General features: G+C 44.5%; 1 protein-coding gene across 3 annotated transcripts in view; it reads left to right on the forward strand.

The window, feature by feature from the left end:
* The window catches only part of Oc90 (otoconin 90), a 33710-nt gene that overhangs the window by 6360 nt on the left and 864 nt on the right, over positions 1-26486 (forward strand). Inside the window, exons 3-13 of one of the 3 annotated variants that reach the window (XM_075963609.1) lie at positions 850-906; positions 11082-11256; positions 14264-14376; positions 16946-17074; positions 17222-17263; positions 17768-17818; positions 18297-18344; positions 19720-19773; positions 21097-21213; positions 22102-22273; positions 25070-25176. In XM_075963609.1, the coding sequence (XP_075819724.1) occupies positions 850-906; positions 11082-11256; positions 14264-14376; positions 16946-17074; positions 17222-17263; positions 17768-17818; positions 18297-18344; positions 19720-19773; positions 21097-21213; positions 22102-22273; positions 25070-25176 (1065 nt within the window). The remainder of the gene's footprint in view (positions 1-849; positions 907-11081; positions 11257-14263; positions 14377-16945; positions 17075-17221; positions 17264-17767; positions 17819-18296; positions 18345-19719; positions 19774-21096; positions 21214-22101; positions 22274-25069; positions 25177-26486) is intronic. The other 2 variants (XM_075963610.1, XM_075963612.1) reach the window with 2 other exon arrangements.

The following is a 26486-nucleotide window of genomic DNA, read 5'->3' on the forward strand; positions in this document are numbered from 1 at the left end:
CTTTGCCCAGAATCTAAGTTTAAAAAAAAAGTTGTTTAGGATATTGGCAGAGAAAACCCTTCTGAACATAGAACATACCCTAGCATCCTAACTGCCTTAGCATCTGCAGGGAGTCACACAGGTGGTACCCCAAAGCATCTCTCCAGCCTTTCTCCTGATGTCTTTTGCTCTAGCCATCTCTCACTTGAGCCGGGTTTCAGTGGAAACAGGGAACCAGGAAAGAAAGGAAATGTGCTAACGCTGAGGGTTAATGTGGGGGCTAAATCTTAGCGTTAAGACACAGTTTCTGTGTGTGACAACTAATGAAAAAAGTGGCCTTGGATTTGAAAGAGAATAAGGAAGGAGGAGAGGGAAGAGAGCAATTATGTAATTATAATCTCAAAAAAGAAAACTAGCTTAAAAATGCTCTCTAGGCTTCCTAGTAAGAAAGAGACGAAAGACACATCGCAGAGTTCTGGTCCAATGATTGTTCTGTGGGGAAGAGAACACTGGGTCCCTGTCACTGAGATAACTCTCAGTACATTTCCCTACTGGGCACCCTAGATAGTATGTCCACAGGCACAGTGACTTGGTGCCATGCATTTCTCCTCCATAGCGCCTCTCAGTTTAAACATGCTGTACCACCCAGAATTCATTGCTCTTTGTTTTTAATAACTGAACAATGTTGTCTAGGAATATTGCTCAGCTTTCATCTGTATTGGTTTCCATGGTAACCACTGTTGCCAGACAGTTAGCTTAAGGTCAAATTTGTTCTTAGAAGAAGATAAAAGGTTTGCCATCTCTGGATAGGAAGAGAAACAGAGGCCAAACCAGGACTCCTTAATTCATGTTTGTCTTCCCTCCATTTAGATATCACGTTTTTCAATGGGGTGTTTAAAAATGTGGAAAGTGTGGCTGAAATTTTTGGTAAGTGAAATCTGAAATTGTCGTTGTACTTCCCTTTGGGTCACCAACCAACTCTCAAATAAAGACATGGAGACTTATTATTAATTATGACTGTTCGGCCTTAGCTTAGGCATGTTCCACAAGCCCCTTTAACTTAGTTTATTTATTTATTTATCTACATTTTGTTTGTCTTGGGGCTTATTATCTTTCTTTCAAGCTGTATTTACTACCTCCCTACTTCCTCTTTGTCTGGTTGGCTGGGCCCTGGTATCTCCCTGGTGTTTCTTTTTCTTTCTTTCTTTCTTTTTTTTTTTTTTTTTTTTTTTTTTTTTTTTTTGGTTTTTTGAGACAGGGTTTCTCTGTGGCTTTGGAGCCTGTCCTGGAACTAGCTCTGTAGACCAGGCTGGTCTCGAACTCACAGAGATCCGCCTGCCTCTGCCTCCCGAGTGCTGGGATTAAAGGCATGCGCCACCATCGCCCGGCCTTTCTTTTTTTCTTTTTTTTTATTGAGAAAAGGAAAAAAAAAGTTTCCCCCTCCTCCCAGCCTCCCATTTCCCTCCCCCTCCTCCCACCCTTCTCCCCCTCCACCCACTTCTCTCCCCCTCCCTCTCCAGTCCAGAGAGCAGTCAGGGTTCCCTGCCCTGTGGAAAGTCCAAGGTCCTCCCCCCTCTGTCCATGTCTAGGAAGGTGAACATCCAAACTGGCTAGGCTCCCACAAAGCCAGAACATGAAGTAGGATCAAAACCCTGTGCCATTGTCCTTGGCTTCTCATCATCCCTCATTGTTCGCCATGTTCAGAGAGTCCGGTTTTATCCCATGCTTTTTCAGTCATAGTCCAGCTGGCCTTGGTGAGCTCCCAATAGATCAGCCCCACTGTCTCGGTGGGTGGGTGCACCCCTCGTGGTCCTGACTTCCTTGCTCATCTTTTCCCTCCTTCCACTCCTCATTGGGACCTTGGGAGCTCAGCCCAGTGCTCCAGTGTGGGTCTCTGTCTCTATCTCCATCCATCACCAGATGAAGGTTCTATGGTGATATGCAAGATATTCGTCAGTATTGCTATAGGATAGGGTCGTTTCAGGTTCCCTATCCTCATCGGCCCAAGGAACTAACTGGGGACATCGCCTTGAGCTCCTGGGAGCCACTCTAGGTTCAAGTCTCTTGCCAGCCCTAAGGTGGCTCCCTTAACTAAGAATTGTGCTTCCGTGCTCCCCTATCCAACCTTCCTTTATCCCAATCATCCTGTTTCCCCAAGTTCCCCCCATCCTCCCCTTCTCACTTTTCTCTCCCCATCTTCCCTTACCCCCATCGCACCCCACCCCCAAAATCCCACTTTCCTCCCCGGCAATTTTGTCTACTTCCCATAGGCAAGAGGATAACTATATGTTTTTCCTTGGGTTCACCTTCTTATTTAGCTTCTTTAGGTTCACCAATTGTAGACTCTATGACCCTTATTTATGGCTAGAAACCAATTATGAGTGAGTACATCCCATGTTCATCTTTTTGGGTCTGGGTTACCTCACTCAGGATAGTGTTTTCTATTTCCAACCATTTGCATGCAAAATTCAAGAAGTCATTGTTTTTTTACCACAGCGTAGTACTCTACTATGTATATATTCCACACTTTCTTCATCCATTCTTCCATTGAAGGACATCTAGGTTCTTTCCAGGATCTGACTATTACAAATAATAATGCTATGAACATAGTTGAACAAATGCTTTTGTCATATGATCGGGCATCTCTTGGGTATATTCCCAAGAGTGGTATGGCTGGGTCCAGGGGTAGGTTGATCCCGAATTTCCTGAGAAACCAAAACACTGATTTCCAAAGTGGTTGCACAAGATTGCATTCCCACCAGCAATGGATGAGTGTACCCCTTCCTCCACAGCCTCTCCAGCAAATGCTATCATTGGTGTTTTTGATTTTAGCCATTCTGACAGGTGTAAGATGATATCTCAAAGTTGTTTTGATTTGCATTTCCCTGATTGCTAAGGAGGTTGAGCACGACCTTAAGTGTCTTTTAGCCATTTGAACTTCTTCTGTTGAGAATTCTCTGTTCAGTTCAGTGCCCCATTTTTTAATTGGGTTAATTAGCATTTTAAAGTCTAGTTTCTTGAGTTCTTTATATATTTTGGAGATCAGACCTTTGTCTGTTGCGGGGTTGGTGAAGATCTTCTCCCAGTCAGTGGGTTGCCTTTTTGTCTTAGTGACAGTGTCCTTTGCTTTACAGAAGCTTCTCAGTTTTAGTAGGTCCCATTTATTCAATGTTGCCCTTAATGTCTGTGCTTCTGGGGTTATACTTAAGAAGCGATCACCTGTGCCCATCTGTTGTAGGGTACTTCCCACTTTCTCTTCTATCAGGTTCAGTGTGTTCAGACTGATATTGAGGTCTTTAATCCATTTGGACTTGAGTTTTGTGCATGGTGATAGATATGGGTCTATTTTCATTCTTCTACAGGTTGACATCCAGTTGTGCCAGCACCATTTGTTAAAGATCCTTTCTTTCTTCCATTGTATACTTTTAGCTCCTTTATCGAAAATGAGGTGTTCATAGGTTTGTGGGTTAAAATCCGGGTCTTCTATACGATTCCATTGGTCGACTCCTCTGTTTTTATGCCAGTACCACACTGTTTTCATTGCTGTAGCTCTGTAATAGAGTTTGAAGTCAGGGATGGAAATGCCTCCAGAAGATCCTTTATTGTATAGGATTGTTTTGGCCAACCTGGGTTTTTTGTTTTTCCATATAAAGTTGATTATTGTTCTCTCAATATCTGTGAAGAATTTTGATGGGACCTTGATGGGGATTACATTGAATCTATAAATTGTCTTTGGTAGAATTGCCATTTTTACTATGTTGATCCTCCCAATACAAGAGCAGGGGAGGTCCTTCCATTTTCTGGTATCCTCTTCAATTTCTTTCTTCAATGCCTTCAAGTTCTTGTCAAATAGATCTTTTACTTCCTTGGTTAGAGTTACCCCAAGATATTTTATGCTGTTTGTGGTTATCGTGAAAGGTGAAGCTTCTCTGATTTCCCTCTCTGCTTCCATATCCTTTGTGTATAAGAGGGCGACTGATTTTTTGGGGTTGATCTTGTATCCTGCCACATTACTAAAGCTGTTTATCAGCTGTAAAAATTCTTTGGTGGAGTTTTGGGGGTCGCTTATGTACACTATCACATCATCTGCAAATAACGAAAGTTTAACTTCTTCCTTTCCAATTCGAATCCCCTTGATCCCCTTATGTTGTCTTATTGCTATTGCTAGAACTTCAAGCACTATAGTGAAGAGGTATGGCGAGAGTGGACAGCCTTGACGTGTTCCTAAGTTTAGTGGGATGGCTTTGAGTTTCTCTCCATTTAATTTGATGTTAGCTGTCGGCTTGCTGTATATAGCTTTTATTATATTTAGGTATGACCCTTGTATCCCTAATCTCTCCAATACTTTTATCATAAAGGGATGTTGGATTTTGTCAAATGCTTTTTCAGCATCTAATGAAATGATCATATGGTTTTTTTCTTTCAGTTTATTTATATGATGGATTACATTGATAGATTGTTGTATGTTGAACCAGCCCTGCATCTCTGGGATGAAGCCTACTTGATCATAATGGATAATTTTCCTAATGTGTTCTTGGATACGGTTTGCCAGGATTTTGTTGAGGATTTTTGTGTCGATATTCATGAGTGAGATTGGCCTGTAATTCTCTTTCTTGGTTGAGTCTTTGTATGGTTTTGGTATCAGAGTGACTGTAGCTTCATAAAAGGAATTTGGCAATGACTCTTCTGTTTCGATATTGTGAAATACATTAAGGAGTATAGGTATTAGGTCTTCTTGGAAGTTCTGGTAGAATTCCGCATTGAAACCATCAGGTCCTGGGCTTTTTTTGGTAGGGAGGTTTTTGATAACAGCTTCTAATTCTTCGTGACTAACAGGGCTATTTAGGTCGTTCACCTGGTCCTGGTTTAACTTTGGTATATGGTATTTATCTAAAAAAGTGTCCATTTCTTTTACATTTTCCAGTTTTGTGGCATACAGGCTTTTGTAGTAAGATCTAACGATTCTCTGAATGTCCTCTGTGTCTGTGGTTATGTCCCCCTTTTCATTTCTGATCCTATTAATTTGCATATTCTCTCTTTGCCATTTGATTAGTTTGGATAGGGGTTTATCAATCTTGTTGATTTTCTCCAGGAACCAGCTTTTTGTTTCATTGATTCTTTGGATTGTTTTCTGTGTTTCTATTTTGTTGATTTCAAAATAGATTGATTATTTCCAGTCTTCTACTCCTCCTAGGTGAGTCTACTTCTTTTTTTTCTAGAGCTTTCAGGTGGGCTGTTAAATCTCCAATGTGTGCTTTTTCTGTTTTCTTTAAGTGGGCACTTAGTGCTATGAACTTTCCTCTCAGGACTGCTTTCATAGTGTCCCATAAGTTTGAGTAGGTTGTTTCTCTATTTTCATTGAATTCGAGAAAGACTTTAATTTCTTTCTTTATTTCTTCCTTGATCCAGGTGTGGTTCAGTAGTTTACTGTTCAGTTTCCATGAGTTTGTAGGCTTTCTGGGGGTAGCATTGTTGTTGAATTCTAACTTTAATCCATGGTGATCTGATAAGACACAGGAGGTTACGAATATTTTTTTGTAACTGTGGAAGTTTGCTTTGTTACCCAGTATGTGGTCAATTTTCGAGAAGGTTCCATGAGCTGCAGAGAAGAACATATATTCTTTCCTATTTGGGTGGAATGTTCTATAGATGTCTGTTAAGTCCATTTGATTCATTACCTCCATTAATTCTCTTATTTCTCTGTTAGGTTTCTGTCTGATTGACCTGTCCATTGGTGAGAGAGGAGTGTTGAAGTCTCCTACTATTAGTGTGTGCGGTTTGATGGCTGCCTTGAGTTTTAGTAATGTTTCTTTTACGTACAAGGGTGCTTTTATATTAGGGGCATAGATATTCAGGATTGAGACTTCATCCTGATGAATTGTTCCTCTTATGAGTATAAAATGTCCCTCTCCATCTCTTCTGATTGATTTGAATTTGAAGTCAACTTTGTTAGAAATTAGTATGGCCACACCTGCTTGTTTCTTAGGTCCATTTGCTTGATAAACCTTTTCCCATCCCTTTAGTCTGAGTAGGTGCCTGTCTTTGTGGTTGAGGTGTGTTTCTTGTAGACAGCAGAATGTTGGATCCTGTTTTCGTATCCAATCTCTTAGCCTGTGCCTTTTTATAGGTGAGTTGAGCCCATTGATATTAAGTGATATTAATGGCCAGTGGTTGTTAATTCCGGTCACTTTTTTAGTAGTAGGGTTTGTGTGTTTCCCTTCTTTGAGTTGCGCTGGTGAAGGGTCTCTAGATGTCTGAGTTATTGTGGTCATTGTTGGACTCCTTGGTTTGTGATTTTCCTTCTCTTACTTTCTGTAAAGCTGGATTTGTGGCTATGTATTGTTTACATTTGTTTTTATCCTGGAAAATTTTGTTTTCTCCATTTATAGTGAATGAAAGCTTTGCTGGGTATAGTAGTCTGGGCTTGCATCCATGGTCTCTTAGTTTCTGCAGTACATCTATCCAGGACCTTCTGGTTTTCATTGTTTCCATAGAGAAATCAGGTGTAAGTCTGATAGGTTTAACTTTATAAGTAACTTGGCCTTTTTCCTTTGCAGCTCTTAATATTCTTTCTTTATTCTGTATGTTTTGTGTTTTGATTATTATATGGTGAGGAGATGTTTTCTTTTGGTCCAGTCTATTCGGTGTTCTGTATGCTTCTTGAACCTTCAAAGGAATATTCTTCTTTAGGTTGGGAAAGTTTTCTTCTATAATTTTATTAAATATATTTTCTGGACCGTTGAGCTGTACTTCTTCTCCTTCTTCTATCCCAATTATTCTTAGGTTTGGTCTTTTTATTGTGTCCCAGATTTCCTGAATGTTTTGTGATGAGAATTTGTTGGCTTTGCTGTTTTCTTTGATCAGTGTGTTTATTTTCTCTATGGTTTCTTCAGTGTCTGAAATTCTTTCTTCTATCTCTTGTAATCTGTTGGTAGTACTTGTCTCTGTATTTCCTGTTTGTTTACCCAGATTTTCCATCTCCATCCTTCCCTCGGTTTGTGTTTTCTTCATTACTTCCATTTCATTCTTCATGTCTTGAACCACTTCCCTTACCTGTTTGATTGCTTTTTCTTGTTTCTTGGGTATCTTTGAGCGCTTTATTCGTTTCCTCTACCTTTTTGTTTGTGATCTCTAATTGTTTATGGCAGTTTTTCACCTCCTGTTTAAGGTCTTCTATTATTTTCATATAATTCATTTTGAGTCGATTTCTTCTAATTCTTCTAGAGTAGGGTGTACAATTCTTATTTCGGGATCTCTGGATTCTGGTGATGTCATGTTGCCTTTCAGGTTGTTGGAGGAATTCTTGCCTTGGCGCCTTCCCATCTCTTCCTTCAAATGGAGCCAGGAGAGACCTGGTGTCTTGGTCCAGTCTTTGCTGTGACTGACTCTCTGGTTTTAACTCTTCAGTGTAGAAGCAGGAACCGTCCAGTCCAGATGGACCTTCTCAGCACCGAAACATAGATGCCTGGTAGTCCAATGACCCGCAGACAAAAGGGAGAACTTGGGGGGCAGGGCAGGGACGAGTAGAACACAGGACACCCTGCCGCAAAAGCTGAAGGTGCTCGTGTTCCCTTTGGGGGGGAGTGAGGGGGGGTGGGGAGGGTCCTTGAGGCCTGCCCTGTAGGCAGGCACTCACCTCTCTGGGTGGGTAGCCTTAGTGTAGTAGCAGAAATCTGTTCCTGAGCAAAGGACCTAGCAGATAAGGCAGGCTCTGGGGGGGGGGGTGTCAGGTGTAAGAAAGACAGCCCTGCAGAAGGAGCTGGGGAGGGGGGGTTTGTGGTCTCTTCCGGGTCAATCCGCCCCTGGATCGCACACACTCACCCGTCCAGATGGAACTCCTCAGTACCTAAACAGGGCCGCCTGGTAGCCCGATGATCCGGGGACAAAAGGAAAAACCAGGTAGGCGGAACGAGATCCAGGAGTGCACAGGCACCCCTGGAGCACAAGCTGAAGGTGCCCAGGGCTCCCTTTCGGGGGTCCTTGAGGGCTGCCCAGTAGGCAGGCACTCACTGCTCTGGGTGGGTCGCCTTAGTGTAGGAGCAGAAAACTGTTCCTGAGCAGAGGACCTAGCAGAAAACGCAGGCTTGTGTGTGTGTGTGTGTGTGGGGGGGGTCGTATGTAAGAAAGACAGCCCTGCAGAAGGAGCTGGGGGAGGGGGGCCTGTGCTCTCTTCCGGGACAGTCTGCCCCTGGAAAGCACACACTCACCCGTCCAGATGGAACTCCTCAGTACCTAAACAGGGCCGCCTGGTAGCCCGATGATCCGGGGACAAAAGGAAAAACCAGGTAGGCGGAATGAGATCCAGGAGTGCACAGGCACCCCTGGAGCACAAGCTGAAGGTGCCCGGGCTCCCTTTCCTCTTTTTCTTTCTTCTCTGAGCCCCAGTTACTTACTCTTCCTCCTCTTACTTACTCTTCCTGCCCAGAAGTCCTGCCTATTCTCCCTCATTATTGACCATTCAGCTTTTTATTAGACCAAACAGGTACTTTAGGCAGGTAGCACATCTTTACATAATTAAACAAATATTCTGCAACATAAACATCTTTGCATCATTTAACAAATATTCCACAACATGAAATTCCTTCCATCCATTGAGTGTCAGGATGGAGTGGGTGTAGGAAGGTAGAAGAAACCATGAGGGTCTTGTTCTCTGCCTCTGATCTCCCTGCCCTCCTCCGCCAACTGCCAGCATGTATTTGGACTCCTAAGAAGGTAGAGCTGTTGTCACTATATGCCTTCATTTTCTTTACTTCCATGTCCTAACTACAGAACTTCTTCTTTTTTTTTAATTTATTTATTAAGGATTTCTGCCTCCTCCCCGCAACCGCCTCCCATTTCCCTCCCCCTCCCCCAATCAAGTCACCCTCCCTCATCTGCTCTAAGAGCAATAAGGGTTCCCTGACCTGTGGGAAGCCCAAGGACCGCCCACCTCTATCCAGGTCTCCTAAGGTGAGCATCCAGACTGCCTAGGCTCCCCCAAAGCCAGTATGTGCAGTAGGATCAAAAACCCACTGCGATTGTTCTTGAGTTCTCAGTATTCCTCATTGTCCTCTGAGAAGAGCATGGTATCCCTGTTACATAAGCGAGGATGCTGAGCCCATGGGAGTTAAGTGGGTTGCTCAAGGCTTCAAAGCTCAAAGGGAGACATTCTTCATGCCTAGACCTTAGTCCATTATACCATTATGGTTTAGTTTTGTCTCCCCAACAAACAAGTACATGTGAATCTTCAATATTTGAAAGATTGTCAAGCAATCCATGTGTGTTTCACATCAAGTACACAACTATTGGGATACTATGAGGGTTGCTATTATCAAATATGGACATTGCCAATCAAATATACTGATATTGGCAAGTCGCTGGAGCCTGCTGTTTGATTAGAAGAGGCTGAGCATGGTGCCTAGAGTAGCTACCCTAGAGGTCTTTGGACGAGAATGCACATCTATGTAAGCACTCGTGTTCATATCAATTTTAGAAAGCGTTCTCAACAACATTAAATCATTCTTCACTTACGGGTGAGACCTCATGGAAACAAAACATGAGAAAAGAAGGGAAGTTTGAATGAGGTAAGAGGAAACCAGGACAGGAAGGTGAGCCTGGTGCTTACAGACCGTATCCCATCAGTTCCTTCTGTAGTCCTGTGCACTCTGAGTGACAGTCACCTCCTTCAGCATGGAACAGACCTTTCACCAGAAAAGCAGAGGTCGGTGAAGCAAAACCTGAGGTTTAGACTAGAAGCAAGCAGTGTTTTTCTGAACAGTTTTTGTGCCATATGCTCGAGAGAAGACCATTGATGCTGCCTTGGACACATCTCTAACATTTGGGGGCAACAGAACATGCCTACCTGGCAGGATTTCTGTGACATTTAGCATTAAAAACAAAAGCTCTGCAATGTATCACGCACATGACCAATCTGAACCCTTGTGGTACTGGAAATATCTAGTGCAGTTTCTGGTGCAGAGTGGATGCTCAATGGCTGTGTGTCTACACGCCTTTCTTTTCTACACTGGCTTGTCATTTATAGTCTCATTACCATGCCACTGGAGATTCAGTCTGCAAAGTAATAATTTCACAGGTCATAAAGGCGTGTCTTAAATATATCTGTCTCACACAGAAGATAGTCTGAAGGTACCAGGATGGGTGCAGTAGCTGTGTACAGCAGCAGAGTCCTGCAGGTTTGTTCTATCTTTTTCCATTGCTGGCCTCCCTGGACATACTGGCTTTCCCCAACTTTAGGCTTGGGGCCTCGTGGTTGCAATGTAGCTGCTGTAGTTCTAGCCGGCATATCCACATTCAAGGAAAGAGAAAAAGTATAGCTCAAAAAGTTTGTCTTTTCTTTTTTTTATGTGTGCATGCGGTGTTCACATGTGTACATATTGGCAAGCCTTGGGTGTGTATCTGTGTTTAAATCACGTGGATGCATACGCCTGTGGAGGCCCAACGTCAGTGTCTGAGTTCTTCCTCAATTGCTCCCTATCTTGTTCTTTGACTCAGGGAAATGTACTTAGATTTAAACCCAGAGCTCACCAATAAGGCCAGTCTTAGGAGTCAGCTTGCTCTAGGGACCTACTGGCTCTGCCTTCTGCGGCTGGAATTACTGGGATTTGCCACACCCACCTGACATTTATGTGGATTCTGAGGGTGGAAACACTTTAAAAGCTGGGCCATCACCCCAACCCCAAATGGACCTTCTTGTGTGTTCATTTCTGCATTAGGAAGCAAATACTTTCTGAAGTCTTTGACAGACTCCCTCTTAAGTCTTTTTCCACCAAATCTGGGGGATGGCCTGAGGACCCAGACATGGACGTGAAAACACAGGGTTATAGTGACCAGCTGAGAATAATAGTGAAATTCATTCAGAAACTTACAGAACAGGCTTACCTTCTTGAGAACTTTCTAGTTTTGTTAATGAGGAAGAGGCCAGCATCTCTCAGGTGGGTGTGACCAATGTGACTGGGGCTTCCACCTGTTGAACCCACTGCATAGCAGGCAGTGGCTACGCTCATGACATCCTGTCAGCCAGGGGTGCAGGACAGCCAGGGGACAGAGCTCCTCCTCTACTCGAGTTCCCAGCACCCACCAGGACCTGCTTTCCCCATCCACAGACTGCCTAGGCTCACACTTCACCTGGCTGCAGGCTGTCTTCACCAACTTTCCTCTGCTGCTCCAGTTTGTGAACAGTATGAGGTGTGTGACTGGCCTCTGCCCCCGCGACTTCGAAGACTACGGCTGTGCCTGCAGGTTTGAGATGGAAGGGCTGCCTGTGGATGAGTCTGATAGGTGAGTAGGAACCACGGGTGAGCTCGTTGCAGCCTAGTGACACCTTGGCTGGAACAAATAAAGACCTGGAAGAAGAGACTCAGGGGGGATATAATCCTGTTACCAACTGGAAGGTAACTGGCACCCACGTCTTCATAGTGTGGTGTAACTAGTGTTGTGGTTGTAGGTGGTTACCAAGAGGCTCTGTCATGGTAAAACTAAAGTGTGGGCAAGATGGGGCTCCCTGCATTAAAACCACTAAGGTCCTTGAAGCCCAACCTAGCCCTATCAACTCAGGATACATGTAGGTGGGGACCAGCTTTATCCAGTGCAATTCTGCCTATGAGAGGAAAAGCAATTACAGAGGTTGCCATTCAACCAGCAGTAAAAATGAACAGTAACAACCCATGATGTTAAACTTAAGATAACCACAACACTACTCATGCCTACGTGTGGGAAACAAGAAAATGTGCATAGCCTCTGAAGATATGCTTCATTCCTATGGGCAAGGAGAGTGCACACTGAAACAAAGTAGCAAGACTGGTAATGACATTGTAAGCCTAAAACATTAAACAAGCTTAATCCAGGGTGTGGTCAAGAGGTATAGGGATAGGAGGGCCTACTAAGTTATTAAATAACATGGGAAAGCTGTTGCTATGTGTTCAAATTCAAGGACTTTTACTTATGACTCAGCAATTCCTGTTCTCTGCTCCTTACTGACATTGCTTGTTTGTATTCTTTTTTTTTCTTTCCATTAAAAACGGAGGTAATTGCAATGCCTACTCCAGAGTCACTATTTCAGATTAAATGACTAAGTAGAAGTTGAAGGCATTGTGAGTGTACCTTGTTATGAAGTTCAAGAGTATCAGTAACTGCAGAAGAAAGACTGGGCTCATAGGAGTAGTAATAGTAGGGATGGGAGTAGCAATGGCTGTAGAAAGGTAGATGCAATAGGATCCATATTGACAGTAATAATAATAGAGTAATAGTAGCAATAGCCACAACACAGAAAGAACTAGGCTAATGCAGCAGTAACAGTGGCTGTAACCATAACAACAGCATCAGCAACAGAAAACGCTCAAATGTAGAATATTGAATCTGAATCTCAACTCTAAGATTAATACCCTATGCCATTGGCATTATCCTGTGCTCCAAACCCAGTGCCATGAGACATGTGCATTCTCTCATCTATGTAGGTTCAGGGAAGGTAGGAAAGAATCCCTATGGAATTCCCATATTAGGCAGTTCACACTGTCCTTGGCATTTCTTTGCAAAGGACATCCTCTTCAGCTGTCCTCGGGGTCGCTTTTCAAACCTCTGAGCTTCTCTTTCTTGCTTCTGCTACACAGGCAAGTGTGAGCACAGTGTCTGTTTCTGGACTCCACTCATTGTCCTCTGAGGAGAGAGGGAACCGTGCCCTTTCTTTGTGCTCCCAGTACTAATGACTGACTGAGGAGGTGGTCAGCCCCCAACTCCTTTTCAGAGCTTGAAAACAGATGAGTTGAAAAGCATACATTCTGGGTTGACAAAGAATAATAGCTTTGCAATTAAACAGCCAATTATCCCCACTTTCAAACCTACAGGAGAGAATATAAGTTGCCTTTGGACAGCATGGCTAGTTTTACATTTTAGGGACCAGGGTCAGATAATCGATACAGAGGTGGAAAAGGGCTGGTTACTCAGGGTCTGTGAGGCCAGGACTGTTCCTGGGAACACAATTTCCTGGCAAGTCCTCTATGCCTTTTCTCTTAATTCTTAGAACACCCGAGAAACCTAGAAAGCAAATAAATGAAGGAGTCATTCATCACTGTCTCCCACCCAGAAAGAATTATCAAAGGACCTGTGTCCCCACACTGGTGGAATGGTGGGCTCAATCTAATTTCAGTTTATACATTTTGGTCAATGGGGTTTCCAAACACCCTGGAAAACAGATAGATAATTTCCTCCTTGAACTTTCACACTAGCTTCACAAAATGTCTGCTATTGTTTATTGAAATAGATGTTTTCTTAAATCCTAGGAATCTTCCTTAGGTGGGACAGAAAAAAAATGTATCCAAGGTCATCTAACTTTTATGTGTTTTGTTTGTTGCAATGTTCTCAACTGACCCTGTCCTCATTGTGAGAGCCCACTAACCTGCTAGTGACAGTGTCACCCTGAAATTAAAAACCACCTGTAAGAGACCACGTACATCTCACACAGAGATCCACATACAAAAAAGGGCCCTCTGGCTCACTGTGTGATGACCTACTTCTTTCTGTTTTCTGGATAGCTGCTGGAGTCTCTCTCACCTTAACTGTCTCCTCCTCATCATTATCATATCCCTCTTTTCTTCTTCTCTCCCCCCTATTCCTCTCTTCCCTCTCACCCTCTTCCTCTTTCTTGCAGCACAGTTTCTTATACAACCAAGCGTGGCCTTAAACTTGTGATCTTCCTGCCTCTCCAGTGCAAGAATTATAGATAAGCAGTTTCATACCTGACTTCCAGTGTTGGTGTCTTTGTTTTGGATGTGAATGCTACAAAATGGTCTTGACTTTGTCATCACTGGTTATCTTAAGTGAGTAATAGAGTTGGGGTCCCCTCAGAGAAGACAGCTCCTATGTGAGGCCAAGTAGAACGACCCAGGCAGAAAGAGAGAGACTGTTGCTGCTATTAACGTTGACTCAAATAGGTGTAGAATGTGCTGACAACAACAAAGGTAGCATCCAAAGACAGTGCCCAGACAAGGACCAGTACAAGCCCATCTTTACCATTCCTGAGCCCTTTTCACACCGTGTCCTCCATCTGAAATCGGGCCATGTAACTGGCCACAGAAGCCTGCATTTCGGGCAGGGTGATGCTCACCTCCATCTGAAACATGTAAGATAGAGCAGGTGGCATGGTGTGTGTGTATGTGTGTGTGTGTGTGGTGTGTGCTTTGAAATAGATCACTACTGTCCGGGTACCATCCAGACATCAGGATGATCCTGGACTGCTTGCCTGCCTCTGCCCTAACCATGGTCTCCCTTGATCCTGCCTGACCTGCCGCAGCTGCTGCTTCCAGCATCGTAGGTGCTATGAGGAGGCCGTTGAGATGGACTGTCTCCAGGACCCTGCCAAGCTCAGTGCAGATGTGGACTGCATCAACAAACAGATCACATGTGGTGAGCATTTTTGGCCCTCCTTGAGCAGAGGCATGAAAGGACCCTTGTGGTCCATGTGGGATACACCAACACTGCCAAGGCCAGTAGCAGTGCCATTGTTTGTACTTAGTCGATTGATGAGTTTGTGATTCACACAAAGTTAATGTGCAATAAATGTTTTTTTTATTACTGAAGCAATGTTTTATTGGAATATCATCTGATTTATAATTTATTTATACTTGTGGTAATTGTAGAAGCTTGTAAGTGGCAAATAGTTTGCTATTTATGCACCATGTAACAATGGAATGATTCCTTAGCTTCTTAACCACAGAATGGGAAGGAGGAAGACCTCCTTCAAAGAGATGTTATGGGAATTAGATTAAGCCTGCTTGAGAAATGGTTACCACAGTGACTGGCATAGTAAGAACTCTGTCATGTGTGGAGATAGACGTAGAGGTGAGTGGTCAAGGTCGGGGAGGCTGCCCTTTCTAACAGGCAAGTAGATAAGCTCACGTTTCTGCCTAAGCACCTTGTCTACCCTGTGACTCTAGGAATATCATTTCACATGTCTGGGTAGTCCTGGAAGAAGATGAATAGGCAAAGGCATAGAAGGGTGAAAGAGTATAGCTTGGTGAGGTGCTAGATTGTGACTGTCTCCTGCATGCCTGCTGCCAACTTTGGTCTCCATGCTCAGCAAATCTGACCTTCTGTCCCAACAACCTGTTAGCTGAACTCCAGTGTTCTCAGTTTTCAAACAAGAGAAGGAAAATTCTGAGAGATGAAACAACCCAGCTAAAGTCACAGAGGTGCTCAGCTGCACAGCCAGGCTTTGAACTAATGCTCCAGTACCTTCCAAGTCCAGGTACTAAGCCTGGTAAAGCCTGGAGCTTTAACAGAAAATAGAGGGAGACACTGAGGAAGCAGTGGGGGAGAAGCCAGTGGACATGGAAAACAGCATTCATCCGTGCACTCAGCAAACAGAAGCTGAGTATCTCCCCATGTGAGACCGCTGCATCCATGTACGTGTGTGCGTGGGAAGGGTGTTATTGTGACCTTTGGGACTGTTCTCTAGATAGTCAGTGCGTTAGTTACTAGTTATTAGTTATTACAAGTGCATCATGCTCTTGATAGAGTATCTGATAGGAGCAACTTAAAAAGGTTTAAGTTGGCTCCTGGCCAGGGCGTCAGGGGAACAGAGCAGCTGGTTGGTATGGCCTCAGTCTGAAAGCAGGGCACTCAGGCTAGAGGCAGGGTCAGGCTATTATCTTATTGCATTAATTGGGCCTAGGGTGTGTGGATAAATATCTGTTCACCCCTGAAGGGCAGCAACAACAGACCCAAGAATAAATCCATTTAAGTCTAATTGGTGAACCAGTGGGTTTAATTGGGGTTTACAGGTACAACTCTTAATGGCTTCCGTATCGTAACTGCTTCTGTGCATAGAGACAGGGCCTCTTATAACATCCTTATTCACTGCTTCAGGAACCCTTCCTTCTCTCTCTGGGACAATGTGATGAGTCTAATCTTGTGAGGTTCTTGTGTGGATTAGCACATTTGCTCTCATTTCAAGATGGAAACCTCCATGCCATTCCTGGAGGATGGTGGTCCCCAACAGACCCTCAATGACCTTCTAACTAGTGATCCTCTTCCTCTAGCAAGGCTCCCCCTTCTAAATGTACCACAGTCTCCTCAAACAATGCCATCACCTGGGGACCAAGTGATTAAACACACAAACGAGCTCGTGGGAGCCATTTCACATTCAAACCGTGGTAGCCGGACACTGCAGCTATTTTTGGTGGTGACAGGAATTGTGGAGGAAACAAGATCAGGGAGATGGTACAGAGTGGGCTGGTGGCACTCTATTAACAGGAAGGCTTTTAAAGTTTCTCTGAGTAAAGATAGAAGTGGTAAGCCCTGTACAGTGGCTGTACAGAGAAGAGTGACCAAGCGGAATATGGACAGACTTGAGGTGTCCTGTGTGGAATGGGGAACATAAACGAGTTTTAAGATGTGTGGAAAAAGATGACGTCCAAGGAGAACTGGGGGTAGTAGGCAAGGATAATCGTGTAATACTTTCTAAGTGACCCTGAGAAGTCAGTGAGGGGTTTTGACTCAACAGTCATGCTTCGATTAAAGTGTTTTATTTTTATATCTTGTAGCCCTAAGGATGGAACCCAGGGCCTCTCATGTGCTAGATATGTGCTCTCTACCACTGAGGTAGCCTCCTCATCCCACCCTAGCCCTTTAACTATTCTGGATCTTTCATGACAGAAATGGGAAGAGTCATGGGGGGGGGCACTAGCATGAGTGGGCAGGAAATGGTGACAGAGAATATGTAGGGATGTGGGCAGCTCCCAAAGTGGATACAGGTGGAGCGGGTACAACAGCCGAGTGTGGTGGGCACGTGAGCTGCATAATGTGTGGAGGACTCCCAAGTTGCTTCCACTAAACCAAAGAGGTGACATCGTTAGAAAATTGCCAGGAAAGCAAGTTTTGACAGGGTAGATCAGGAGCCCTGTGGGACCACCATTGCCCCCTGGGATTCCAAGTTTGATCTTTCTACCTTGTTCTGTCCTTGCTGTATGCACAGAGTCTGAGGATCCATGTGAACGCCTACTGTGTACCTGTGACAAGGTTGCTGTGGAGTGCTTGGCTCAGTCTGGTATCAACTCTTCCCTGAATTTTCTGGATGCTTCCTTCTGCCTGGCTCAAACTCCAGGTGGGACAACAGGGACTGAGTCCTATAGTAGGTGGGGCTGAGCTGGGGGCAGAAGCTGCAATGGGACCATGCATAGCTGGGAGTCTTCAAATGTTAAGTACAGCCCTGCCACCCTCTATATATGCCTCCCTGTGTGTTTCCTTGCAGAGACAACTAATACGAAAACCCCAGTGACACTGCTATCTAGAGGTAAAGTTCCCAACATAGCTGGTTCTTCCTGAACTATAGAGGACCTATGATGGTAGCAGCTAGCACAGGCACCTCCACCAATGGCCTGACTCCCAGAGACTGAAGCCATTGTTGACACTGACTCTGCCTCCCTTTGCTAGGAGACCAGTACAAATATTCAGTATGGAAAGGTCCTAGTGCCAACCCTACCCCTGCTAGTGGATGGATGCGAATTTAATACAACAAGAGTGTAGATCCCAAGTTCTTTCTGTGTAGTCAGGGGTCTGGTACACTAAGGACTGGGGTAGCATTTTAAGCTCAGATGAATTAGGTTCCCACTCTAAGTGTTCTTGGCTACCGGAGCCTCCCTGGTATGGACCAGGCTTCTTCTTCCTTCCATGTCCTCCTTACCTTCCCAGAGCTTAAGAAGGCACAGTACTCTGTCTGCTCATCTTAGAACTCCTGAGGTTTTATTTTGAGAGGCGTATTGAGGTGCCAGTGCTGTTGGAGGCTCTCTTTTCCCAGGGGTTCCGGAGAAGCCCACAGACACCAGTCAGATAGCCCTCTCAGGAGAAGGTAAGTGTAATGTGACCCAAGCACCCTTGTCTCATCTGCACTGCTCCATACTGGTTCGATGACATCCTGTCTGCTTTATTATGGAATTGAGTAATTCCAGAGGCCCCGATCCTTCCTGAGCAAGAGACCTTTTACTCCTTTGGCTTTCTTTTGCCTCTCTGTCTTCATCTCTGGAGGATCAGAAGCACGATGCTGAAACTTGTCCAGATGAGCAACACATATGTTTCAATGAGCCCTCCAAATCTTGCTTGGGATATCCATATGCCAGGAAATTATGTATCGCTCCTCTCAAATCCATATTTATTGGGCATACTAAATGTGTGCCTGGATCTTAGTGCCATCACCTTACAGAGCCCTCCTTCCGAGAACCCGCTATTTCCCCTTCCCTTCACCCTTACTGCCAGTCCGTTTCCCTGATCATGGGATTGGCTCTGGTGCTTAGCCTGGTCCATGATACAGTGTTGTCTTCTTTCTACAGTGGCTGGTGAGATGAGAGCCGACAGACTGACAACACTCTCCAGGACAAGTAAGCAGAAGGAACACCCGAGAGGGCAGTGCTGGGCAGGGTGGAGATGCTACCTAAATACAAGTGCTCTTTTCCAGGGGCTACAACTGAACAGGGCCCCAGAGGAAGATTGGTGCCCATTTACAGATAATGTAGGACACTGAGTCACAGGAATCTTACATTTTATGACATTCAGCCAGAAAAACATAGTGATCTGGCCTCACCTCTGAATTTAATGCAACCATGACCATCAAACCTAAAACTATCTAGGCCAAATTTCAGTTGGTGAGCCTGACTTAACCAGACATGCTCATTGTAATTAGCATGAATTTATTAATGAGTGTAAGCAACTGACAGTAATTTTTTGCTAGTTACTAAGAATGGTTAAGTGCGTGGATCCCAATTGAAGGACCATCACTGAAGGTCTCCAGTGTGCAGGCATTAGACCCATGCTCCAGATTCTCCCTTCTCCTGGGAGTCCTGTTATTATCCAATGAAAGAGAGGCACTTAGGGAGGGATCACTCACCTGGAATGTGTCAGTTCAGAACTCCTTGGGTCTGAGCTGGCAGGCTTTGCTTTGAAAAGAGCAGGCAGCCACAGCCGAGGATAGTCCAGACGTTCCTTTGATGTGGCAACTGTGCTCACATCAGTCAGCTTCAAAAACCTGAGTTTTATACAACACTGCCATTGTCTTGACCCATGAATAGGTTAAGTTGAAGTCAGTGGTAACCCTTTCCTGAGACTGGTACAGTCACCATCTCTCTTCATTATGGTACAGTGGGAAGTGAAATACGAACTTAGCATAGTGCCCGAGTCTCAACCTGACTTGGCTTTGCATCCTACATCTACCTAACTTCATAACTTTAGAGAAGTGTCTTAACTCTCCTGGATGCCTGTTTTCTCATCTCTGTGAGAGGGTGAGCAGGACACACTGACTTGTGAGCTGCCATTAAGTAGGTCGGAAGAACAAACCTTTGTTGTAATATCATCTGGACACAGTAGGAACTTTATAAAAGTTAAGGACTCATCTCGCTGAAAAAACATGGCTCAACTGCTCTTCAAGAGCCAAAAGCAACAAGCAATTCCACCACTCTGGAATTACTGCTCTGTTTAAACACATGTTTCTTCTTTACTATTTTTTTCCTTCCAAATTCTGCAGAATCCACAGTCTCACCACCTTTCTGAAAATTCCCCTGCTTTGCAAACTGATGCTGCATTTGCCAAGCACATTTGGAGGTTCCTTTGGTCCCCTAGTGACCCTGAGAGCATTAGCTTCACTAGAAAAATCTCAGGAGTGGGAGGAGGGTCAGACTGGGCCCAGTGCTATGCCCCCTGGAGATCCAGACACACAGGTTAAGGTTGACACTAATTCTGTCTGTCTTCTCTTAGGGCCAGAATCTGTCCAAGATCTTAAAAGTGTGGAAGCTGCTAGGACCACATCATCTCCAGGTGAGCACATTTGGTCCTCCCTACCTTTGCACATGTAAGAAAGTTGCAATGATCAGCTTTGAGCAGGGAAAACTTATCGCCCACAAGATTTTGATTCAGAATTGAGACTCAGCCTATAATGTGCTTGCCAAAACCAGGTTTGTTTGCTGTATAGAACACATTGTAGGAATTTTGTTGATTCATTAACTTGAAATGCAAGTCTTTTGATCAAATAAATTTTGTTACTTGAAAAAGAATGTGAAACAAATGCATTCCAAATGAACCTCAGCCCAAGCCCCAAACGGATGAAAGAACTGAACACAATACATCTTAAACTACACATGTGGAATTAAAAGACATTAGCAGGAAGCAATGAGAAGTTCTCATGCAAAGGTTTCATGATTGTGAAATTACATTTACTTTCCCATTTGAAATTACTTATCAACTCTTTAGTTAAAAACTAAAGAATTTTTGAAGATTTAAGGTATTTTCTGGTAGCCTCCTGCATTAGTTACTTTTCTATAGCTGCGATACAATGCCATACCCAAGAAAACGTATAGAAAGAATGATTTGTTTGGGGCTTACTATTTCAGAGGGCTGGAGTCCTTGATGGCAGAGTAGAAGTAGCAGGAGGTAGGCGGCTAGAGCAACAGCTGAGAGCTCACACTTCAATCAGCCAGCAGGTAACAGAGCTCACTGTGAATGGGGCCAATCTTTTGACACACTGAAGTCTGTTCCCAGGGACACAATCTCCTCTTAAAGACCACATCTTCAAATCCTCCCCAAATAGCTACATGTATTTAAACATGAGCCTGTGGTGGCCAACCTCATTCAAACCACCACACCTTGTCCCGAGCAGCTTTACTGGACAAAGTCTGCAATCAATCAGTCTGGAAAGTGGTAGGATGGATCTTGGCATAATCTTGAATATGGTGAGAAGAACCCTTGGACAAAAAAATCAAGGACTTAAGTGGGAGTTCTGCTTGCCATGTGGTGCCCTACTTTTTCCACCAGTCTCTTTGACTCTTGGCTTTCTGCAAGCACCTGGATGTGTGCAATTGTAAACAGGCCTGAAAGATCGCCACAGCTCTCATCCATTACCTGATGCGCAGGTGGTCTACCCCAGGCTCCTTGAAGTCTTAACTCTGGAAGCCCAGAAATACTCATGCAAGATCCAGACGTCTCTAAAAATCTGTCTCTGTGTCTGCAGACACAATGTGAGATGCACTTGCCTTACATGTCCTGTGCTAAGAGTCTCTGACTGCATTTGACCTTGGCCATGTGTCCATCTGCAAATGTCTCCAAGTGACTCTAACTCTGAACAATCAAGTTATGTGTTTTTAGGATCTGCAGAGATCATTGCCATAGCTGAAGGTGCAACCCACGCCCCTGCTGGCATTAAATCATTGAGGTTGGAAGTATCACCTGGTGGCAATGGTTCTCAGGAGACAACTGGAAAAGGTAGGTGTGAGCCAGCATCCAGGAGGATCTGGCTTCCCTTCCCTTGCTTGGAATCTTATAACTAGCCACTAACAAAACCTTTTAGGGTAGCTTATAGATTGTAACCTTTCCTGTTGGTACAGCTAGAAGGCATCACCCCCAACCCCTTTACTAGATAAGCTCTGAGGTTTGACTGTACAAAACTTCCCTTTGCCCTTCAGCTTCAGTGAGGCTGAGTCTGGGCAGGAATCAGAAGGTTCTGGTCCCTGGATCTGTCCTCTCATCACTTGCTTCCATTGGCATAGAAGCCAGGAGTTGGCTGCAATCCGTATTGTGTCTACGTGACTAACTAGAAAGACGAAGCCCTTGGGTACTAATGATTATCCTTTCCCATCCCCCTTGGATGCCTTCCCAAAGGAGCTACACCTGGGAAGAGCCCCGGCAGTAGGACATAGCTGGGGAAATCTCCTATGATGTCCAGTGGAGAGCAGTGGAGAATGCATTTGACAGTTGTAGGCAGAAGAGGGAGGGTATGAGGAGAAAGAGAGAGAGACGAGCAGAGTGAGAAAAGCCAGAAAGGCAAAGTCACCAGGTATGCTAACATGATATATCCCAAAGCCTAAGAGGATAGCCCCAACCCTTCAGACCTCTAGGCTCTTCTAAACAATAGGGTATGGCCCACAGAGTATCTTGGGTCCTGACGAGCCCTATTCTTTGTGGGGATTTAATAAGGAATTCAGTAAAGCATCAGAAGCCAGGCTGAAGAAGACTTGTTCTCTGAAATGAAGAGAAGGAGGCAGAGAATACTGGGGGTACAGGGTTCTCCCAAAGTAGCTCTCTTACAATCAAAACACTGCTTATCTTTGGAACTCTGTCCTCGCTTTCCTGAAAGTCTGTGTTCTTAACTAGTCTGTGACAGACTGGCCTTCCTGCATCTGGGTGATGGGGATCACATGCAGGCCCTGCTGCAGTTTGGAGAGATGCTCTTCTGTCTAACGTCCCGCTGCCCGGAGGAATTTGAATCTTATGGCTGCTACTGTGGAAGAGAAGGAAGAGGCGAGCCAAAAGATGACCTGGACAGGTATGGACAGGGAAAGGTGGTCCACAAACGGCAATGAGGTTGCTAGCATCTGCTGGGGTCCTCATCGGCATTGGACTTTCCTTCAAGTTTCCCGAAGAGCTGGCTCTGGACATCTGTTTTCCACTCAGTGTGGCAGGTTAACATTACAAACCTGCTTTCCTGATGAGCAGCTGAGGTTAGTCATTCATCTAGGAAAGGGACAAGTCTAACTGAGCTAGACCTCTAATTTTCTCCATTCTTCAAGATTTATTTATTTATCTTACATCCCAGCAACAGTTTCCTCTCCCTCTTCTCTTCCCAGTCCCTGTCCCCACCCCTCCTCTGTTCCCACTGCCCAATCCACTCCTCCTCCATTTCTGGCAGATCTCCCATAGATATCAACAGAACATAGCATATAAAGTTGCAGCAAAATGAAGCACTTCCCCATGTATTAAATCTGGGTAAGGTGACCCAGTATGAGGAGAGGGGTCCCCAAAGTCAGTAAAAAAACAGTCATAGACAGCCCCTGTTCCCACTGTTAGGAGTCCCACAAGAGGAACAAGCTACACAGCTGCAACATATATGCAGAGTGCCTAGGTCAGGCCCCTGCGAGCTCCCTGGTAGTTGATTCAGTCTCTGTGAGCCCCCATGAGCCCAGCTTAGTTGACTCTTTGGGTTTTCTCATGGTATGATGCCTCTGAGCCAGATTCCTCAAAGTTTCATTGCAAGCACAGCCTACCCTGCGTCCTAGGACTGGCTTGCTAACACACGTTAGATGACTCTAGATGACTTCAGATGACCTCTGTGCAATGGCCCACATAGAGAATAGAGTTAACCAAGAAAAAGATTAACCCGGAAAAAGGCAAAATTTAAGCTATCATTTAAAAAAAAAAAACAACTCTGAGTGTTTTTGCTAAATTTTATAGCAATCACTCTTCAGGGAATTTCCTTGTCTTCATATATACATCCGTTCACCTATATACACATTCAGCCCACAACTCTGGAGGCTTAGGCGTGTGCCAGGCATCAAGCAAGTAGTAGACATACAAAAATGATTATGGCTAAACAAAACAGGAATGAAAATGCTCTTATGTCCATTAGAAGATTGTATAATGAAAGAGATAGGCAATTAGACAAAAGTACATAGACAAAATAGGCAATTACATGGGATGCACCTTGAGCTGAAAGAATATTCTAAAGAACAGTTGATAGGATCTAGAAGACTGATTATTTAGATTGCTCACCCACCTACCCACCTAGCTACCCAGCTACCACATCTTAGTGCTTTATTCTTTGTCTACTGAAGAGTCATTCAGGCTGTCAATGGAGGAACTCAAGGGCAACCCCGAAAAGAACCTCCCACCAGATGACTCTACTAAAATTTTCTTTCTAGCAGTTAAAGTTGCGATGGAGGTAACGGTGTGTTTATGTAATGAGGTTCCACTACATGCCCCCTGTCCTCCATTAATGAGAAAACTTGACTAATGCCAAGATTCGAGAGTACACAGAACTCTTTAGTGAGATGACGAAGACAGGGACATCACCAACAGCAATCTCTATGTCTCATCAATTCCCATGGGGAAAAGTGGAGGCAATTTTGGAGGTGCCTCCTGATCACTGACCATATTTCATCAAAATGTGAAATGGGACTGATCTGGAAAACAAGGTACGATGGCTTCCTGACATTTGCAGGTAGAAATTAAAGCTCAAAGCTACAGTTGTGAACTCTGAATGGCAGTTTGTCATAGCCATGTCACGTCTCACTACCATGTATTCTGTGAGCCATGCACAGGTGATTAGCATGAATATGTGACTCCCTTATGATTCCCAATGACACTGACTTTAGATTGCAGCTAGTGTGCTCATTTTCCACCCTGCCCCTATAACCATACACACATAAGACAGCATGGTGCCCCTGGAGTGACAGCTGAAAATGGGGCGGACATTGACCTCAGTGAGGCAGGATTTTTCTTCTGGCCTGTCAACAAAATTGGTAAAGCTGTTGCATGAGTAAGAACAGATTACAACCCTTGGTTGGGCTGTGGTCTCCAGGAGGGAGAGCTTAAGAGGCATGGTTAATCCTTACACAATTTCTAGGAGGCACCTCCACTACTTCTACTTCACTGAGAAAACAACCTAGGCCCACAATCAGAACGGCAGAAAAAAGTGAGAGAGTTGTCTTAGGCCTGGAACTTCCCCTTAGCTACCCAGTGGGTTTTTAAGGTTTGTGGATAGCTAAAAACGGAGCCCTAGGGAATGGCTGTAGATCTGTACTGACTGGGGCCTTCACAAGTGATCTATGGATATCATCTGGCCAAGGATATCCTGACTCATAAATCTGAACACAGGACACTGACTTATTCTGTGCTGGGGCCCTACTCTGTGCTGCTTGTAGGTCTTCATGGCTCCCATATTTTCTCTGGTTGAGGGCTAAAGGGGTGACCTATGGGTTTGATGCTAAGGATTCTATTAATAAAAGGTTGAGTGGAGTAGGGTCACTGTACTGACAAGGAACATTTGTGGCTAGCCTAAGAGGCACCCTTCCTGAAAAAGCAGGTACTCCTATTTGATGGAAAGGTGCCATGATGAGTATACTTGCCATCAAGAGTCATAATAAAAAATAAAAGAAAATATAGAAATCCAGCTATACACAGTTGGGTTGATGCTATGTTGAAGGCAGTCTCTTGGCATTGTACACAACCTGAACAGCCTTCGGCGTGTGTAGTAGGCAGCCTTATTCTAGAAGAGGCCTTGGCAAATCTTTATACCCCATTCAGAATGGAGAAAGAAGACCTAATGGAAGGTCCTTGGTCTTAGATGCTGTTTGTCCCATCACTGCTGTTTGGAGCAGGTGAGACCACTGGGCTGCCTGCATGGGAGTCGTTCTCGGTCATCTGTGGTATGTGAGGACCACACACCCAAGTGTAAGTGTGGGGGATGCCTAGACTTCTTCTGCTCTCATGTCTGTATTCTGGCTGGATCTGGGCTCAAGATACTACCCCTAGCGTATCTCCATCTCTACTATGGTCTCATGCTCTTCAAGACATGCCTTTACATTCCTTTCCATGAATGAGGGGTTCATGGTCAAGAGCCAGAGCCAGCTGCTTAAGCATCACAGCTGATCTCAGTAGCCTGTGCTTACTGAGCCCATGCTGGGGGATGTTTTAAGCCCTTGAAAGGCACAGGTAATCCTCCTACTGACTCTAGGAGGCAGACCCATTACTTTTTCTAGTTCACAGAAGAAACAAATGTGTTCACAGTCTGACAGGCAGAAGGAAGTGGGAGAGTTGGGTTCTAGGGTGGAAAACAGCATTGCCTCAGACCTGGAACTTCCTCTTAGTTCTCCAGTGGCTTTTAAAGTATTCTGCCTTCTACTGATAAGCAGACCTGTTCTGGATTTGATCACCTAAAGAACTTCATTAAGAACAGACAGGGAGGAATGTCTCTGGCTGAGCAGTGGATCTTGCCCACAGCTCCACTCCTCCCCATGGAAGAAACCCATAGCTATGAAATATCCTATAGAGACAATGTGTAACAGTACCATCCCCAGTGAGTATCAGCCCTGAGCACACGGCAAAACATCCTTAAAACTGGAGCAAGAGGACACTTTGCTCAGCAGTGGATTGCTGCTGCTGGACTGCTCTGTAGCTCAGAAAGAAATAATACCCCGTGGAGTTTTGCTAGTGCTCTGAAAGGCGTCTCTCCTCATTTTTAACTGGGGAAGCAACTGGATGGACCTACTGTGTTCCTTGCTGATTCTATGTCATGCACAGCACATGGTCCTCCATGACAGCCTTTTTGTGCCACAGCTAACGGCACAACATGTCATTCACCCACTCAGTGATTTAGTTTTCTACTTAGCCAAACAAACAAGCAAGCAAACAAACAAAAAACCTTCACTGGGGACTGCAGAAATGATTGTGACCAAATACCTGGGAATAATCAACTTTTAACAAAAAGGAGAAAGATTTAGTTTGGTTTACGGTTTCAGTCCATGGTCATTTTGTCCCGATTGCTAAGAGCACGTGAGGAGGCAGACTATCTTGCAAAGCTACTCACTTCATTGTTGAGAGAAAGAGGGCAGAGAGATGGATGGAGGGAGGAAAGGCCAGGCCAGAGATGAGATCTACCCTTACGGATTGTGCACACACACCACATTCTCACACACCTATTTCCTCCAGTTTAGCCCCACTACCTTATTTTTAGCACCCCCTAATACCACAAAATTACAAAT

This window comes from Microtus pennsylvanicus, chromosome 2, assembly GCF_037038515.1.
Source record: "Microtus pennsylvanicus isolate mMicPen1 chromosome 2, mMicPen1.hap1, whole genome shotgun sequence".
Taxonomy (NCBI): Eukaryota; Metazoa; Chordata; class Mammalia; order Rodentia; family Cricetidae; genus Microtus; species Microtus pennsylvanicus.